This window comes from Manacus vitellinus, unplaced genomic scaffold (assembly GCF_001715985.3).
Source record: "Manacus vitellinus isolate BGI_N305 unplaced genomic scaffold, ASM171598v3 scaffold_10_pilon, whole genome shotgun sequence".
Lineage (NCBI taxonomy): Eukaryota > Metazoa > Chordata > Aves > Passeriformes > Pipridae > Manacus > Manacus vitellinus.
In genome coordinates, this window is record NW_021938838.1 from 16,340,357 (window position 1) to 16,361,026 (window position 20,670).

The following is a 20,670-nucleotide window of genomic DNA, read 5'->3' on the forward strand; positions in this document are numbered from 1 at the left end:
GTAGAACTTGAGCACACAGACAAAATTGTGGTTTCTCTTGAAGTGCTTAGTTCACTTCAAAGCACTCTTGAAGTGCTCTGTCTGGTAAGAAACATCTTGCAAAAGCCATGGCTGTACTGCACTGGCACCAGGGGTTTTGGCTCCTGTCTCCCCACCTCATTCTGTTTGCTTTCAGACAACTGGACCATTCAGAGCAAAACCATCCTTTGGTAAAAGGTTTATTTCAGTTTCTCCACAGAGAGTCTTCAAGGTAAAACATCTATTTACTTCAGAGACAGTTCTGCCTTTATATGCTCCTGTTAATTGGCTGAGAACTGTTCATTCATCTGCTTTTTCCTCTTCATTCTCAGCCACCCCTGGGTTTCTGGAAAGAACAGGCAATGGGACAGAGTATGAGAAATCAGTGTGAGATGAGGACTGGATGCTGGGCTGAGCTCCTGAAATAGGTCTGGCTGCAGAAGTACCACAGTACTTATAAAAAGTAAAAATCTTTAAAAAGATTTAGTGCTCCAGTCTGTTGGAAAGTGAACTGCTCACATGTTGCCAGTAGACTGTCTGTGTTTTACTGAGACCTACAGTCCCCTCGTGCTTCAGAGCTAATTGTGCTGGGGGATGTTTGACCAAATGGGAAATGGATGGGCTGCATCTGCTACTGGAGTCAGAGCAAACACTTGTTTTTTGCAGCATTTCAATTCTGGAAAATTCAGCTCAGCTTCAGGATTTGTCAAAAAAAGCCTTGTATGTGAGCAACCATTTGTCCCTTCTGCTCACTAAAAAGAGAAAATGAAAACTGAACAGAGCTGTTGCCAGGCTAAGGAAGTGCAAGTGGGGCAATCTAAAGAGCCAGTATGGCCAACAAAAGTAGGTAACACAAAGATTAGTGAAAGATTTATCACCTCTGATACATCAGTTTTTACCACTGTCTTGGGTGCTAAATGGGATCCAATGGTTGATTTTTATTTGTTTCAATTTAATGTAGCAAATTTTGCAAACTCTCCAAGTCACGGATTATGTCATGTTTGGAAAATTACAGTAAGCTCGGTTTCTTTGGCCTTGAAAAGTCTTACAAGTCTTTCTTAAGGATTTGATCTCAGTCTAGTCAGGTGTGAGGCAGGATTATGGCTGACATCCCAATACCAAAGCTATTTTGGGGAAATTTGTGCAAACAAACCACGTTTAGAAAAGGGAAGGGCTGGCCTTATGGTATGGGAGGTTTTGTGAAACTTATTAATGATTAATGAAACTTATTAATAATGCCACCAGTTTCAAGTTTTTTCCTGTCATGCTAATTTGGTGTTCTGAAAGAAAATTTGCTGTGTACGAGTCATCTGCTCTGTCTGTCAGCATTAAAGGAGGTCCCAGGTTTATTGCAGAACCAGGCTGCCCACCAGTGACCTGCACTGAATGTCACGGAGGTTTGAAATGAGGGCATTCATGCCTTCTTTAAATATGTGATGCTGCTCTCCCAGGCATGTGCCTCACCTTGGCACTGTGGCACTGATACTGGGATTGATCAATAAACTGGCTTCTCAGGGTGGTATTTTCCTGTTCCAAACTGAGCTGTTTTACCTACAGGTCTGGTACTTTTCACTTCCCATGCTTTAAATAGAAGCTTCAAAAAAAGAAGAAGTTGAAGATATAAATAATGTATGTGTACTGAAAAGGAATTAGGGCAGTATTTCGAGCTTCTGGAATAAGTGCTCTTTGTATCTCTGATTTTGGGGTCATTGTAACAAAGCACCTCACAGCTCGGTCTCAGCAAGCAGAAAGGAGGTGAAATGGTTTGCAAGAGGCAGCAGAAAGACTTGTCTTACACCTATCACAGATATTTAAGGCAAATAGCATCATCTTGTCTATGTGACCAAACTGTCTCACCTGTATTCCTTTAATTCTCCTGTAATGGCAGTGGATATGGATTATAGGTTGTAAAGTGGAGAAAATGCAGTTTATCAAAGTCAGAAGAGACTTGGAATTCAGAAGAGATTCACCAAATCTACACAAAGCAATGTGAAAAAAGCCACTGAGCTCTTCTTTTGGTTACCTGTCCACTGCAGTCTGCACTGACATTGTGCCTTTTAAAGATGTTCAGGTGTCTCAAAGGAATCACGGAGCTGCTAAATAATTTTTACTTCAGGCTTTTAACTGCAAAAATAAGAAAGTGTCCTGTGTTTTTCTGATTGTCATTGTCTAGTTCTTTAAGCAGGAAGGACCCCAAAGAAATGGGTGTTTATTTAGAGATAAATGTTTTGACGACCATGTGAAATGTGCACAGAGAGCAAACCATGATCCTCCTCAAAAAAGAGACCTTTTACAGGTCAGCTGACTCTGGCATCTCTAAAAGATAAGGGAGTTTAGGAGAAAAATTAAAGCAGTTTCTTTGCAGTCCAGGTGCAAATAGAAGAGTTGAATAGGGTCTTTTAAAATGCTACTCCCACGGACTTGGCAAAGTTACCATGTTGGGAATTCCTGGCAGCAGCTCAGCCCTTTTAGCCCTTGGGATGTGTGTGAGAATGTATCTCTTTCTCTTTTGTAAACACAAATTACCTGTTGTGCTATTTTTTTCTCCTGTAATGTGTGCTGCCTTTTTTCCTCCCTGGAAATGACCTGAAAACATCCTGAGCATTTAATTTCCCCCTTTAAGTATTTAATTTTTGATCATCATAGTGTCCCCAATATGAGGTTTTCCAGCTTCACATTAACATGATCTTAATTGGTTCTGCTCATCCTTACATGGGCCAGACAAACTGATCTGGACAAAGCCTTGCTTTAGGCACTGTGAAACTCTCCAGACACTCTGGGTTGCACATCCACAGGTTCACAGCAGGTTTCCAACAGTGCAGCTTTGCACACACTGCCAGGAGGGCTGGGCAGAGTGGGGATTATGTTTTTGGCATGTGTAGGTGTTTGTAGGATTTTCCTAAACAGGATGGAAAATCAGACTTTGTCAGGAGTGTGATCGTGTCTGCCTTTGGTGGCTACACTTTACCAAGGACTTGGAGGTTCTGCTCAAAGGCTGAGGCTTTCTGCTTTGCTAATCCAAAACTCGAGTTCCCTTCTCATGTATGGCCATATATATTGCCTTTGAGCTCCCCAGCTCCTGCACTACGGCCTTTTTCCAGAGGTGCTCCCAGAGATGCTCCTGGTGCTGCTGCTCCCACCCGGATGTGTGGCTGCCCACTGACAAGGAGATGCTTCGACTGGACTTGATGATCTTAAGGGTCTTTTCCAACCTTAATGATTCTGTGCTTCAGCTGGGGCTCCCAGCCTGGCTCAAGGCAAAAAGCCAAACCATGGCTCTGCTGTTCAGGGCTGTCACAGGATCTGCAAACACCTTACCCTGCTTTACTGTGTCTTAGGAGCAGCCCTACCCCCATGCACAGGCATAATCATCTCCTGTGCCAGGCCCTGGGCTTGGAAAACATGGGATGTAGTCAAATAAACCACTGCTCTTTACAATGTAAAGGAAGTTTTCAACTGCCTAGTCAGGAAGGAAAAATAGTACCTGAATGTAAGTGCTTGGGAGATGCCTGCTTGTCTCTGCTGGCAAATTCAAGCAGTGGAAGTGGCCCTGGCTTGCTGGAGGCTGGGAAGGGGCAGCTGGGGGCAGGACAAATCCTGCACCAAGCCTGACCCCCCATACACTGTGTGTGTCCCTGCCCCATGATGGGAGGGAAGTGCAAACTACAAATCAGCAACTGGATGATGCTCAGACAAGGATGCTGAGAGTGCAAAAGAAAAACTAACCTGTGTAATTTTCACTAATGGCCCAATACTTCCAGTCAGAAATAACATTTCTCTCTGGGAGGGCTGCCCACTAGGAAGCTCTAACAGGACCTGGAATCACAACACAATAGAATTTTTAAGCAAGAGGTTTGTAAACAAGATTTGTAAGTAAAGAGGGAAAGAGATTTGTGTGATCCCCTGTTGCTTACACCCATTCAAAGCCTGAAACCTGTCTGGGACTTCAGTGCCAGCACATGATGCTACGTATTGTCCATGTGTGTCTGTTGCATGACCTCACACATCAGGGATGAAGGGAGTTCAAAGGCTGCATTCACACTTGCAGTTTTTAGAAACTGAAATTTGATTCCTCAGCAGCAACTAGAATGGCAGGAATAAACAGGTTATTCAAATATTTTTGAATACTTTCAAATAGAAAATATTCTAGCATTTTTTGAGCAATTTAGGCACTGTCTCAGTATAAACCTCTCAGAAATATTCATTATTCATTCCATCATGCACATTCTTATTGCAGTTTATACTCATTTCCAGCAGATGTCTTCAGTGCCCTAGGAATGATCAGGAGAGCTGTGATTTTATATTGCTTATCCATCGAATTAAAAGAGAAAATGTCAGGCTTTCCTCTGCCTGCTTAATGCTCAGGGTAAATCCACCTTGTTGTATAGCCTCACACCAGTGCTACCCAGTAAAAGATCAAGTTCAGATTATACATTTTCTAGATGCCTCTTTATTCTCAGAAGAGCAGCTGCAGACAAACACCCATCAGGTCAACCATGTCTGTACAATTGGGGTGTCCATGTTGTACAGGCATGGTACAAAGGAAAGGGAGACAGTTTGTCCTGGCTTTGTCAATACTGTTTCCCAAAATAATGGGGTCTGCATGGAATATATCAGCTTCATGTAGCAAGGTGACATGATTTCACAAGTTACATCCCCACTGCTCCATCCCACAGAACAAACCCCCAGCTCAGGTCCTCTGACTGCATCTGGTTTGTGGGATTGTGGCACATGGAGGGGATGCTGCACTGGGCTGGAAACACATGGGAGATGGGCAGTGATCTGGGGGTGTGATGTGAGGGTCAGACATAGCCCAAGCAGTGCACAGAGACACAAACATATTTGGCATCACCCAACTCTGCCAGAGGAATCTCATTTTTCCGGAAGAAAAGAAGACGAAGAGAAGTGGGCATTTGTGTCCCACCTTTCAGGGCCAACAAGCATTTTCAGGCAGTTGTAATGTTACAGCATGAATTTCTTCAGTTCTAAGGGATAGTCTGTCCAGACCCATAATCCCTGCTTATGAAGCCTCCCTAAGATGCAAATGGCTGCACCCTCTCAGGTACAACTGCAGCCACATGCTGTGGTTCCTCCCCTCTCACATGCACTGGGATATCAAACACTGATATGTTTGATAAAGCAGAGAGCTGCTTTTATGGCTTTAGCAAGCCCTGTGCCCTCCCTTGCTTAACAGACTTGCATATTACTGGGAGGCTCTCAGCCTACAGGAATGGGAAAGTGGAAATTCCTGTCAGTTAAATTCTCACTAAAGGTAACAGAGCTTTGCTAGCAGAATGCCAACAGTCTTTCCTGCTTCTCTGATAACTAATGGCAAAACTGTCTGGGGCCATCTCTCTGTGGAGAAAAAAACTGATGCCAGGTCACCAAAGCTGGACACGCACAAGTGAGCCACCAACATGTGTGCAGCACTAGATTTGAGCTAACCCAGCCTGCTGAGGTGGCCAGGCTGTTTCCAGGTAAGATGGCAGGTGCACAGTCCCTCCTTCTGCTACATGGATTTAACAACTTGGGGCTCCACGGGCTGGAGGAACTTGGCACTGCACGCTGCTCCTTGGTGTAGATGCTCCCTAGGTTGCAAGCAATGAATGGTCTCTCAAGGCAGCCCCTTGGCAAGGGATCTCACCTGACCAGGACACAAACAGCTGTTCTAAAGAAAGGCTGGCAAATTCACCTCCCCACATGCAGGATCTGTGAGACAAGTGCTTGCTTTGCATATCCAATCGTCCTATACCCCCTGGCACTTGCTGCAGGAGCTTGGCTGCCCTTAGCACACTGCTTCTAGCAGAGCTGAGGGCAGTGAGGCCCCTGGACTGTCAAATGCAGCACACCTGCAAATGCAGAGGAGCAACTGTATTCTCTGTACAACGATTTTCCATTTTATACTTCATTTGCTTATTCTAGCAGCTCCATAAAACCGGTATAAACCAATATTGCATCCTCAAGAAAGATAACTGGGTTTGGCAATGCGTATTTTAACATGGAGGGTTGAGTAAGGATTTAAAAAGGAATCCTGTGGGTTTTTTCCCCCACCCAGTAAGTTGCAACATGGACATAAATACTACTCACTGAATTTTTAATGCTGCAGCTATGATTAGATTCATTTAGAGGACCAATCAGCTTGATGCTGCCCCTGTCAAAGCCAGTGGGAGCAGACCTGTGAGATTCCAGTTTAAGTTGAGCTTACCATTTTAATGGGAATAAGGAAGGAAGCTTGCAACAATTACCCTTTTATTTTCCTGTTTTGCTCGTTGATTAGTGAACAGAACACTGTAATGACTTTATGCATCTCTGACGTGTTGAACAAAATACAGATCAAAAATCTCATATGAATCACGTTATGTATGCTTTATTAAGTTAACCTACAACCCCAGGGAATGTGCTGCAAGAAAGACAATAATGAAATGAGACTAACATTTAATAGGGGAATGGTGAGAACTGGCCAAGAGCAAGTGTTGCACAGCACAGCCGGTGGCATCCAGCATGTTTAGGTGAGCAGATGCAGATCAATCATTCAAGTGAGACCTTAAGGACAATTCCTTCTGTAAATCTCCTGCCCTGTGCCTGTGCTGAGCCCGAGCTCTGCCCCTCTCTAGTGCCACCCTGCACAAACACACCATGATGTGCAGGTCCAGCGTCCCCTGGCAATCAGACTTCATGAGGGCTCTCATTTTTACATTTCAGGATGCAACACCATTTCCCAGCTGATCCTCAGGTGGAGCTGCCTCAGTTCTCCACGAGGTGAGGATGAACCAGAAGGGCTGGATCTGCAGCCTCCTCTTGAATCCAGGCAAAAGTAGGCAAAAGGCTGGGTTTGGGGATCTGGGTCCCTCCTTTCCCTGTGAGTCCCTACCAGAGGCCATTACTCAGATGTGCATGGAGAGAACGATAAAAAAAATAGTAGAAAATTCTTACAATGGCCACATTCAGTGTTGGTTTGGGCTCTGAGTTACCTTATGGAAAAGCAAGGAAAATTTAGACTATTGTCTCTCAAATGCCTGTATTTCTATGGGGCTTTGCTTGACCAGGTCTCACCTGAGGGCATTCTGAATTCAGTTCTGTGCATCTCCATTGCTTTGGAGCATGCATGACTTAAGCCAGCTTTCAGCCATGGAGGCAAAGCTTCCAGCTCAGCTGCTAAATTAATCAGGATTCCTTGGTAAATGGAGAATTAAATACCAGAGAACTGTAAGTCCTTAAACCAAATGGCAGTATTATGGCATTTGGATTAATTTAATTTTCCCTGTCTACAGTAGAAATGGCTCAGGAACTCAAAGGGATGTTTTTATACAAGCAAAGATACTTGGCGAGTCACAGAAGACTTGGTTTGATTTATTTATTTTTTTTTACAGTGGGAAAATATTCCTAATATGAAATACAGACATTAGAAGGAAAAAACAGCAGCAGAGAAACAGAAAAATAATCTGCCAAATCAAACTGACTTAGAAAAACACTTCACTTATCATCATCTCTCTTCTGTGTTAGCAACAAAAAAATGTTTTCTCCCATAAGACTCTGGAAAACATCACTGACCTGAGAGGGCCTCCAGGCACAGAATGCCTGTGTCACCAGAAGACACCCCACTCACCCTTCAGCAAACTTCACATACCAACCATTACAAATATTTGGTTATTAGCTTATCACCTGGCCAGGCCATGGGCTGGCCATTTCAGGCAAAGCAGAGAAATTCTTATCCTGAATAATGCATCCAGCATGTCTGCCATCTCAGAAGATGCTGTGTCATGTCCTGCTGCACGGCACGGGGAGCCCCAGCTCTCCATGTGGGAAGTGCATTTACACAGATTACCCGACGGGCACAAAAGGATTTGTACTGGAACCTGCGGCTTATCAGGACAATGATGTTTGGCAGGGACACAGCTGATGTCTGGCAGGACGTAGCACATTTCCAGCTCTGGCAGTTGCAAAGGCAGAGCTGCTTCCAGCAGGGCTGCAGGAGCAGGAGGCTGGATGGCTCCAAACCTGGACCTGTGGTGGGCAGAGCCCCTGGGCTGGGTGAGCACAGCAGCTTACAGGAGCAGTGGACATGGGTGGCCCAGGTGCTTCACAGCTGTGGCTCTAAGAGCAAACCTGCACCCAGCAAAACACTCAGCTTCTATTCCCCAACCCCTCAGCCCCCATAGTAAAACAGTTTTTCCTTCGGTACTTTTCCCCCCAGTTCTTTTGGGTTAATTGTAGCATCTCAGCCTGGTCACTAGGCAAGAAAAAAAAGCTCTTTCTGACAGATCAAAGCCCTCTAAATGTCAGAAAGAAAATCAGCAGGTCCCCACCCCTACAGCCTGCCCTCTGTCACAGACTACATCCCCCAAACCACAACCCTCTGTCCCTTTCCATAGTTGGCAGCTGCTGGTCCTAAACTAACAAGTGCCAGTGGCAGCTCTTAATTTAATCCCATTTAATCCCTGGCTGCCCAGTTTTCCCAGTGTTGTCTGTAACAGGCATTAAACACCATGAGGGTTCGGAAGCTGAAAGGTTAAAGGGTCTTCCTTTGACTTTATATATGATGTTTTAATTGAGACAGATTCAAAGCTTCTACCAACCATGCAGCCTGTTCCCTCCTAAATGAAAGCTGTTCTTACATGATGCAGGTGTAGGAGTTTTTAAGAGACAGGCCAATCACTATGAGGGTTGTCAATGCCTGTTCCTTCCCTTTTTTTCCCTCATCCTGCCCAAAATGCCTGAAGTTCCTGTAAGTGAGAGGAAAGGTTTCCAGATGTGAAGGGCTAATCTAGCTGTGTTAAATCCACTTGGAGTTTGTCTGTCACTCTCTGTGGGGGATGAAAATGAACATGACCATATTCTTCAGAAGGTAAATATTAATTTTCCTGAAGTGCAACCAGAGAACAACAGTGATGATTGAGTATTGCAGGGACTCTGGAGCCCGTGCAGAGAAAGGCTGGGACCCCCATGCCAAACCAGGTGAGAGGTGAGGGACTGGTAAAGTATCTCCAAGGAGGACAGGGACTTCAGCAACAGCACTGTGGGTGTCATCTTTTGAACCTTCCCTTTTTTGGCTCTGAGCAGGCCTGGCTGGGGTGGGATGCAATGGTACAGCTGCCCCATTTAACCCCCAGGTGGGGTGTGTTTGTGGCCTGGCAAACATCCATGGCTTCCTACAGAGAGACAGGAGCCAAACTGAGCTCTGAGTACCAAACAGTTTCCCTGAAGTGAGGCAGGTTTCCAGTGAGGTGGTAAAAACCAGAACAAGACCACAGAGCCTCCAAGGCTGCTCAGGAGTGTGACCCTCTGGACAGTGACTGAACCAGCCCTGTAACAAACCACCTCAGGTACCAGACAGGAACCAACACGTAACGCTGCAAATCCCGCTCACTTGTTACTCTGGGGCAGAGATACACGATTCATTTATTTTCCTACATTCATCCTCTAACTCTTCCTCATCTGCACTGCTCTCCCAGCAAAGTGTTCAGAAACCCCTGCCATCCACTGCAGAGGGAGCTGACAGAGCCAGGCCAGGTAAACACAGAAGCAATGGCTTGGGTAGGGTCAGCCAGGCACCATCAATCAGCAGGACAGGACTGAGGTGATAAAGTGACATTTTGCATTCATTTTTTAACCTGTCCTCTCAGAGGAGAACACTGGGATGTTTGCCTAGGAGTTACAAATTACTTGGGAAAAAGGTGCTTTGATGCAGATAGCAATTAGAGTGTGTTGATTGCTTTGGCTCTTTCTGCAGTGGAACAAAACACTGGCTGACATCAAGGGACCTCAGTGCTGCCAGGGGGAGAAACTTCCACATGGTTTTCCTGGAGCTGGGGGAATTAGGGGTTTGTGCTGGCAATCATGGCCATACCAGAAGAATCTTTTTTGACAAAACCCAATCAGGATGAATTGCTCAGCTCCCAGAAAACGAGAGGGGAAGCACAAAATGGTGAATTGGGAACCAGAGGCACTCAGGATCCTAGGCAGATTTTTTCATTTCTTCCAGACTGATGCCACCAAAAGACAACCTGCTGCATCCCTGCTCTGTGTTAAGAGTGTGTGACAGAGGAGTACAGACAGCCCAGGGGGAAAGCTAGTAAAGGCAGAGCTTTATTAGTAATCACAGAGAGTTTGCAAAAGGCTATGGCTGTTTGCTTTCAGCCTCATCTGACCCTGTCATTAGGGATGCACTGATCATTATTTGCTTGTTAGGGCTTGAAAACAGAGGGCAGAAATTCACTCTGCTCCTCTTCACACTCAGAAGTGTTCCTATCATCTTTTAGATGTGAGATTTTCCAAGGACTTACAAGCTTTGGAATTTGTCCTGCATGACTGGAATGAACCAAAGCCAACACTTTCTCTTTGTTTAGATACTAAACTGAAGGTTTTTTGGATAATTTCTTCCCTTCATGAGAGAGACCTTTAAAGCCATGTACTCAAGTACAGTGTAAGGTTTGGTAACCATTACCAGTTCTTTCAAAGACATGGTGAAAGCCTCCTTGCAACCCTGAGTTAAGACCAAGGCCCAGGAGAGTGGGATTTAAGATTCAATCATGTCCTCCTGCTTTATTAGCTGATTTGGTGGTGGCTGCTTTGTACTCTAATTTAAAATTATATCCTCAGAGGATCTCAGTTTCTGAAAGGAGCTGTCTCTCTGAGGATAATTTCTGTGGCAATCTATCTCCCAGTGCAATCTGAGTCCCAAAATTCTGGAAACCAGTTTCTCTTCATATCAAATACACTTCCCTGAGCATTTAATGAATGGTGCTTATACAATATTTTGAATTTCTTAGACTGTGACATTCAACATGTTATATCCAAATTGTTAATGTTCTGTAAAGTAGCACACAGCCATTTTAATAATCTCAATTAAATCCTTACCAGAAAAAATAAATTCTTCCTATATCTCACAGTGACCAAAACAAGACCTCAAATTTTCCTCTCAACCAATTCCAAGTTAGTTCCCTAATGTGACCATAATATTAGAATAAAATATGGAGGCAAAGGATAATGCTATGCTCAACATTTTATTTATATTTTTGTGTAAACATAATTTGCTTTGTAGGCACAATATAACAAAAGCTCTAAAGCAACAAATACAATTAAACAGTGTTTCAGTTCACTTCAATCAGGCTTAAGTTAAAGAGAAGCTTTCACAGTTCCTTTAAGGCAAATTGAGAAATAATTTGTTTCACTTGAAGAAACTACCCAATTGTCTCAGAGTTGTTTAAACAACACTGTCAGTAGTAAGCACAAACCTTCATTTCTGCTACAGTGAGACTTGGTCAGTACCCAGTCTCAGCTTCACCAGTTTGTACAGCACAGTCTCCACCCCTCCAGGCGCGATACTACTGCTTGTGGTCTTCTAAAAGGTACTTAGGGCTTGTGGGCCAAATTCTGCTAGCACACATCCTGCTTCCCGAATGGATACCAGAAAAACTTCCATTCATTTCAGTAGTAACCCTCCTGCATGCCATGTTAATAGCAGTAAAACACAAGAGCAGAGTTTAGCTTGCTGATGGTCATCCTCAGCTGTGTTGCACTCAGGTAGTTCCAGAAGTACTCCTTTGTACTCACTGCAATTACCTGATATTCTGCTGATCAGAAAATGGCCCTAAAATTGGTATGAATCAGCATGAAGAGTAATTTTGCCTTGCTAACAAAACCAGAAAGAACTAGCCAAAATTATTTGATTGTTGTCCCTGTGGTGTCTGTGGCCATGACCAAGACCACCCATCTTTATTTGTCTTGCGGGGTAATTTAAGTGTAGAGCCCACCAGACTGTGGTTTAGAACAGAAGAACGGGTTTGCTATTCTGCTTGCCCTACTAATTTAAGGCCTTGAGAATGCCACTTACTGCCAGCTCGAAGGTCACCAGCAATATTGCTCACTTTGGCGTCAAATCAAAGTTCCTAGTTATGTTAAGGTCTGTTGCAGGACAACATCATTACACTAACTGCAAAACAAAATTGGGCATGTTTCCTACTGCTGTCAGCTTATGAGTCATGAAAACTTAATGGCCTTTCTTAAAAGTCCAATTGGCAAGCCCAGCAAATGGAAAACTGTCACTGAATATATATGTTCTGTGGATAAAGTCCCTGTTTGGGCCCGATATGGAACTGGAAGTGTAGGCAAGTCTACCTTGAAAAGAAACTCAACTACAATGAAGTTGTGCATCAACACCTAGAGAAAATGGAAGTTCTGGTTTGATTAATATTTCAAAAGCTTTTTTTGGCATTTTTCTCCACCGTTATTTCTTCTTGTTACCTTTGAATTTGTTTAGCCCAAGGGAAACTCCTTCAGAATGAACCATCTGCACAATTATCTGGCATTAGAACAGCGACTTCATGAGTACAGTGTAAAGAGATGGACATTAATACTCAGGCAGCAAGATCAAACAAACAGAAAAAACCAAAAGAGATTTTTCTAAAACCACACATAAAAGTCATCCAGACCCAGAAGTCTTTTCACATTGACAAAAGTCTGAGAAGACCTCCCTCTCCACTTTTCTGTATTAATTTTTTACTTCTATCACTAGAGGCTACTTGTAGATTTAGGTAAACAACTAGTCATGTCTGAGTAAATACTTTCATTTGCAGAAAAAAGAAGATCAGTTCAAAGCTGTATGGCATTATGCAAGGTCTCTGACAGTCCTTCAGCATTTCTACTGTAGGTGATTGCAGTAATTTTAAAATAATTGTTTTAACAAGATATTTGAGGACCTGAGTAGTTGCCATTTGGATAGGTGAAAGATATGGAAAAAATACTAAATTTTGTCATGTTTAGATATAGTTTCCACTAGTGGGAGGTAGATAAGACTAGCTGGTCTCTGAATACTTGATCCTGCAAGAAATTACAAACATAACTGTACATATGGAGCAGAGCTTTTGACAGAACAATTCACCTAGATAAAACGATCCCTGTGCATGATTTGTGGTAGGTTTAAGGCCTAAACCTCATTTTTTGCAGAGCTAACTTCTGCAGGAGTTCAGCTCCAGCTTGATAGTTGACCACACATTAGAGATTTCAGAGCAGCAAACTGTCACCAAATTTCTTTCCACATACTGATGAGTGATCTTACCAATGCAATTTAAAAATGAAATTTAAAATTGGTTTGGGTTTTGGACACGGATGAGTCAATGTGTCCTTAAGCAGAAGAGGTTGATCAAAGTCTCTCAATTAATGAGTTCTTGCACAATTTCAGATTCCATGATTCTAAATGAGGTATTTTTGAAAATGAAAATAGGATTGCTTATGTAATGATAAAGTGTGACTGAGGAAAATGAAAACTCATCTTTGTTGCAACTTTTATTTGTGGTTCTCTAAAGGAAAAATATTTTAACACTGAAAATCCAGAAACATAAAATTTTCCCTCCAGTTACTAGAATCTTCCAGACAGCAAGTGGGGAATTTTTTTTTGTTACTGTTTCCAACTTGCAAAAGAAAGCTCAAACCTCCCAAATAACTTTATGGAAAATGTTGGAATTTGCATGAGAAAGATGCCCATCTAAAATTACACAGTAAGTTAATAAGGCTTTCAAACAGAAACAGAAAAATCCATGGGACTCCTACAGGGAAATTGGGTATCACACAGAAATGTCATAATACTGCACTGGATGAGAATGGCACTTGAGTTCAAAACAACAATGATCAACAGCTCATAGCTCAGCTGACTGCAAACAAATACAACACACACTGTACTACAGCATTTGTTCACTGATGCACAGAAGAGATTTCCCAGTCTTGTTCCCTTCTACTTCACCACTCTCCTGGCTCCAGCGCCCCCGGTGTTACTGGATGAAGGGCATGCGCTCCTTGTTCTCATTGTCCCCTTCGTGGTCCTCCTCCTCCTCTCCAGCCTCGCTTGTCTCCGTGCTGTCGTTGGCCATCTGCACCAGGAGAGACGAAGGACATCAGAGCACCTTTCTCACTGTCTGACTCCTCATTTCAGCTTGATTCCTCTCATAAGTGACTTTAGGAACTCAAAGAAGACAGACTCGCCACGTGAAAATAAACATCCTGCCCATGCAAAGCCTTTGCTGGCACTACACGCCCACCAGCTAAACCCATAAGCTGTTCCCTCATGGCTTACAGCTAAATTACCTAACAGAAAACTGCTTTGCAGGACAGTTGTACACACAGACTCTGCCCTGTGCACATGTAGTAAACTGATAGTAAGGCCCTCAGATAGGAAACAGCTGGGTAGGAAGTTTACAGAATGTCAGACCTCTGGTTTACAACTCCTGTATCCGCTCTTCTGGAAACAGGCAACTTAAAAGCAGGGAATGGATGGCTCCATCTGAGGCACAGTGTCATGAAAACTCAGAAAGCAATTTTTCTCTTTTATATATTAAAAAAAAAAAACAATGAAACTTTATAGAGCAGTGGATATGTGGATGCTGGCAGAACGCCCCCACGACAGAGTGCAGAACTCAGATCATACAGGAATGGGAAGAAACTGCACTTCTGTATTTTACTGAAGATGCCTGTATAGGTAGCAGGCAAATGCAGAAATTCGTAGTTCAGGACAGCATCTAAGGACTACACTGTGTGTTTTTTCACTTGGAAATATTTATTACAAGCTGTGTAAAGGTGCAAGATACTCCAGTACCTCACCCTGACAGTGTGACATCTCTCTGGAGGCACAAGAGTCTGGTTCACTGGAGGGGGGGTAATGTTTAACAGCACAGATTAGTGTGACTGGATTCTCTCATACACCCACATTACCTCCTGTAGGATGCAGAAGATTCCTGTAGTAGCTTATAATTACCACAAAACCAAATAAGCAAGGGACACATTTACTTTTTAAAGAGAAATGCAGTGATATTGTTCCTTCCCTGTTTGATTACTAGCCTATGCTGGAGATAAAAATCTCAAACACAAGCTGATGCTAATGCTCTGAAGTTACCCATATTTTTGACTTAACACCCTTTCATGAACGTGTTTCAAATTAATTATCACCATCTTACCAGTGGCTGTTGTGAATATCAAGAGAACAGATGGAGTAAGTGTAATAATGTTGTGCTATGCATTCTTGTTTACAGTTCAGGATGCAATTCAACTAGAAAATAATGCCCAGTTTCCACACGTGATGTCTCCAAAGCCTTCCTTTTCCTTGCAGCGATTTTGTGTGAGATTTGGGGGCAATTAGAGGCTGAGCTTGAGTTAGAGCTTAACTGTAATTCCATGTTATTTTCTGTTCTTTTGAAACAGGAGATAGCTCAGGCCTGAAAGCAACTTCATACATCAGTATTGATTTAAAGTCAGTTTTTCATTACCTCCTTTACTGCTCTTTCCTACATCCTCAGTGAACGCTCAGGCATGAGCCTGGGTTCCATTCACTGCTGCTCTCTGGAAGGTTTCAGGACCATGCTAAGTGCTCCAAATCCAGGGGAGCAGGGCTCCATCCCTACTGTCTGCCTTCAGGACATTTCTAGAAGTATTCAGGCATTATACTTCATATATTATAAAAACCAATAAACTAAATTCCTACCAAAAGTATATTCTGACTTTAGTATGAAGATCAGAAAGCACTTTAATGTTTGCACACTGAAGTAACAGATTGGGGTTTTTTTCCTGTTCAATCAACTTATTAATACAGGATTTTTATTTTTTTTTAGTGTGTGAAACATCTATTTTGGTTTTGTGAAATGTCTATTTTGTTTTACATCACAAGGACAGAAAGACATGTGGCAGCTTTACCCTGATTTAAGACTTGCAGGCACATTTTTGGAGAAGTAGACAGTCATTCAGCATAGAAAAGTAACTCCTGGGTCTTCAGGAATTACATTTCACTTTAGGTTAAATACAGAAATTATGATTACTGGTGGTATTTAGGTGCTATGGATTTAGAATAAATCAGCATTAAAAAAAATTGTGCAGGACATGTCTCCAAAAGTCACTGCCAGGCTTTAACGTGTGTGTGGCTGTTCAGCATGTCTGCAGTGCTTTGCACTCACCAGGGGAGTGGGTGCTTTCTCCACATCCAGAATGAGTTTTCCTATATTTCCTCGGTCATGGATTCTCTGCATGGCCTCCTTCACCTGAAAGAAAGATCACCTATTGATAATTGTCAGTCACACACAAGGAGAAGCCTGAATTCCTCCCTTCCAAAACCTTAAGCAATACGCTTAAGGCATACCCTGTGCAAGGTCACTCAAACAGCTGCTTGAGAAAAGACTAATGGTCAAACATTTTTTAGTGAACTTGTAAGGTCTGGTTTTTGCATTGTGTTTGCTACTATGGGATGTGAGTCCTGATGACAGTTTCTGAATAACTTAACACATCCATAACGTTAATGCAGTGCCAAAGTGATGGAGAGATGAGGTGCAGAGAGAACTACAGGGAGGTGATCCTTACAGGGTGTTCAGTACATTCTATCTTTCCAGAATATTTATCAAGAAGCCCTCCTTCGTACTGGAAGTATGAAATGTTTTTCTAATTAACCTATGGTATTTTTCAATTAATTTCCTTTGGGTTCCCACAGGGGAATGCCATGTCCAGGCAATGGCTGGGATTAACGCAGTACTGTGGCATCTTGCTACATAAGCAAACATTTATTTACTTCTTTTTCCCATTTTTAAAATTTTTTTTAAAAAATGTTAAATAAGTGGTGTCCTACTGATACCACTAAGACCATCTGTTTAACAGCTGGCTGCAATTAGTGCACGTGAGGAAGGAACAGAAACCACTTCTTACGAGTGCACTGGAGAGATACTTATTTTGATGTATGAAGTTTCAGAACTCAGGAGAGCTCAGTGTTGATGAACTGAAACTGTGTGTGTGTTCAATGTGCAGCATACAAACCACTGCTAAATCACTGGCACAGGCTGCTCAGAGAGGATGTGAACTCCCATCCCTGGAAGCGTTCAGGGCCAGGCTGGATGGGGCTTGGAGCAACCTGGTCCAGTGGAAGGTCTGCCCATGGCAGGGGGGTGGAATGAGATGAGCTTTAAGGTCTCTTCCATTCTATAAAGCACTGAAAATCAGAAAATGTCAAGTTTCCTCACTTTCATGGTGGGAAACTTCAGGAACTGAAAATATACACATAAAAAAGGCTGTTCCATACCCTCATCACACTACTTTTTGCCAGCATTACAGGGTTTGTTGAGACAAAAATGAGTTTTATGTTAATAGGATTTACCATCTGTGACATAGTTCTTTGAACATTTTAAGAATAACAGTATGTAAGTTTGAAAGAAAATGCTGAGTTGGGAACTGGTGGGTCCCACAGTACATTTAGAAGCCTGAATTGCGGTCCAGGTCCCTAAAATAATACCTGAATGTCTAATACAGCAGGATGTATGAGATTTTTAAAGATGTTAAGCAAATACAGTTTTCAACTTCCAATTAAATTTAATGGATGCTGGGCACAAAATGTCTTTCCCATCTGTCTGCCTTACTTGGAAAGCCGACTGCAGTGAACTCAGTATTACCAATTGAATTTTGCAGAGATGTTCCCTCAATTGTTAAACACCAGACTTAAGAAAAAATCTATTAGAACAAAAGAAAAATTGCACTAAAAACACGATGGCTTTCTAACTTAGGGCATTATTGTAAATTAACCTGAGAAAACACAGTCTTATGAAACCCACTGGACAGAAGGCTGACCTCTAAATATAGTCCACAAAATCACAATGCCTTTTATGAAGGTACCTTAGAGCATAAACACCCCCTAACTATCCTGTCAGACTAGTTCTGCACCGTGGACAATATTCCTTTAAGAATATCCAACAAAGACTCTGAAGAAGCAGCAGCTGTATAATTTTTTATGACTGTTGTTAACCAAATCAAGCTTTTAGGAGGTTACAGCACAGCATAAATAACAGAATTGGAGAAATCAGCAAACACACTTGCCCGTCCATTGGAATTTATAACCAGAACATCATGTGGAAAGCAGGGTATGCAACATTTATTTTAATTTGTTCCATATCATATTTAGCAAGGCAAATTTGAGAAAATGTGCTTTTCCTGCATTTTTCACATATGAAATTTAAGCCCCTGGAGAAAGGTTCAGTAGTTGTTTCCAGGACACTTGTAGGTATCCTGCAAATGCAAACAGCAGGCAGAGGCAAAGGGAACAATAAAACTTATAACAGTAATAGTGGCTATGGAATCCAGATGGAGCTATTAAAATATATAAAAACATAGAACAAAATTTGAAGAGCTGATACAACATCTGCGAATTTTAGTGTTATTTGCAACTTACCTACCCAGTAAGTCAACTTCTCTACTAGTGCAATGCCATTCAGCACTCCATGTCTGGGTTAAGAGACCATGAGCTATTTTATAAATGAGTAGTTTTTATGTTTATGGCTGCTAACAGCCCACTTATTGAACCAAGACTGCAATTACTTGTTTCCCAAGGTGTCTGAATATTAAAATTATTCTCTCTTACCCTCTAGAAGACAGAGAGGCTTAAAAACCTTTGTTATGCAAGTATGGTTAAGGTTTAAGTTGTTCTGTGCAGACTATATAAGAGAATTTACTTTTCCCTGTGCCTTTTGTGGAGAGTGGAGCTTCTGTAAGTTTGTGCCCCAGTGTTTGCATGTTCCCAGTGAAGAAAGTGCATCACTCTGCACTTGGCTAAAACCAGACCCAGGCTTAACTGGTAGTACAGGGAGGCCTGTGGGAATCCTGGAAATTACTAGAGGATCCCTGAAGTGGCTGAAGTTTGATTCAAAATAAATATCCCTTCTAGCAGCAAGGATCACAAGGGTTTCCCTCTTCTTACACCACTGTGCCCCTAAATCCCTTTTCACCAATTATTCCATATTGGTTGCTATTTGCATTTGTCAGTTCAGAGCCAAGTAAATGGATTTTACTTTTGTTTATATGGATGAGTTAATTGAAATTCTTCTTGGGCAGTATCGTGAGGGCTCTTGGATTGGAAACAGTGAAAAGGAGTGTTCATTGATCCAAAGATCTTCCATTGGAATAAAGGACAAAAACTCTCTTGGCCTGTGTTTGCTTTCATTATTGCCCAGCCCTTAGAGGGTCTCTGTCTGAACTAATGCCAAACTACAGATTTTAGCCTTGAGAGCCCCCAGTATGTACCACAGAGCTCTGCACTGGAATCAGAACTATTCTTACACAAGTGGACCACTGGTTCTTGTAGCAATGATGCAATGGATTGATAAAGTATCTCCAAAAAACCCCCATATTTCCATTTTTCCTTAGCTAATGATTTGTGAAGTTTTTATTTTACTAAAAGCAAAAGTGAATATAACAACACCCATAAATTATTCTCATCTGCTGAACACATCACCAGTGTATACACTGGGAATATGGTGTGATTTTATTGTAGCCATTCTGTCTTTGGTGAGCTGATAGCAATTTCAGCTTAAAATAAAGCACAACCTTGCATAAAAAAAAGGTAGAATACTAATTATTTTGGTTTCTTAGTACTATTTCTACAGTAGTAAAGTACTAATAGCAGCACAGTACTAAAAGTGAAGCACTAATACTACAAGTTAGATGTCAGCTTTTAGGAATCACATTATATCCACAAATTACTTAGAGAAGTTTAATGAAGTGCTCTGTCAGCACTCCTAATTTGCAATACTCTTCTCTTTGAGAAATATATGTAAAAAAGCACAAAATTAAGCATGTTGTTATCTGTAACCACTCAGACAAAAAGAAAGGATCTCCATATTGAAAATACAAATAGCAGGCACAACACATTTTTTACTCCAACAGTATCTTCAATTCTAAAGCAACGAAAACCAAGGTGTATTCCAAACAGAACAACTAACACAACATGCTATCAGAGGCTGACATGGTATTTGGATATTTGGAGCTAGCTTCTGATTACACTGGTTTTGATCTCAGGGTGTAAAATCAGTCCATTTTAAATTGACTAAAAGATTTTTTCCCCCCTGAAATGCACCTTGTACACTTGCCTTTGCTCCCTTTCCCCCCTATGTTTTCTTGGATTTTTCCTGTTTGTTTTCAGCACTATGTTTTCCGCAGGTGGAATCAGTAACTGGGACAGATTTCTTGTCTGGCTTTTCGAGTCATTCATTTCAGGTTTCCACCTCTGCTGTCCTGGTTCCTTTTCCTTTGGAAAGTTCCAGAATAGAAATGGTTTTGTGGGTGTAAGTCTGACCTTCTATAAATAACATAGGCCTGAAACAAACAATTATGCTCCAACTTTCTATTGCTGTAGTCAAGCCTCCACTTATTTACCCATTTTACTTCAAACTAATTTGTTGGCTGTTTGCATTTGAAAGTAAGAGCCAACAATAATCTCTACTGAGATATTCATAAATGCTTGCTGACATTCAGTTGGCTCTGGAAATTCATTCTGCTGCTAGAATATAGCAAGAGCAGTCTACTGCCTTATAAATACAGGAAAATATAAATGGAAAATGTATTACTAATTATCTGTTGCACCATTTCACGGTGTGAAAGAGAAATGCAGCCTGCCTAAGAAACGGATGCTATTTTCAAGCCTTTGGATATTATTTTAAACATAATGATCCATTTCTGTATTTGGCTCTTACAAGGAACCAATCTCAGGAGTAAAATAAAAGAGACTGGGAAGTTGGAACACAAAACCACTCGCTTTGCCAGTATAACACACTGGGGGCTTTAGGCCCACGTCAGGAATATGGATGTTTAATAGAGAGAAACAATGCAGGCAACATGCCATGGAAAAGCTTCCTAGTGGAAATG

The 20,670-nt window shown here is 42.0% G+C and overlaps 1 protein-coding gene across 1 annotated transcript in view; it reads right to left on the reverse strand.

Annotated features, from left to right (window-relative positions):
* Positions 1–11,002: 11,002 nt before the first annotated feature.
* VAT1L (vesicle amine transport 1 like) overlaps positions 11,003–20,670 on the reverse strand; it is a 67,660-nt gene continuing 57,992 nt past the window's right edge. The window contains exons 8-9 of the mRNA XM_029965597.1: positions 15,954–16,037; positions 11,003–13,883 (exon numbers count right to left, since the gene is read on the reverse strand). Of these exons, the coding sequence (XP_029821457.1) occupies positions 13,785–13,883; positions 15,954–16,037 (183 nt within the window). The 3' untranslated portion in view covers positions 11,003–13,784. The remainder of the gene's footprint in view (positions 13,884–15,953; positions 16,038–20,670) is intronic.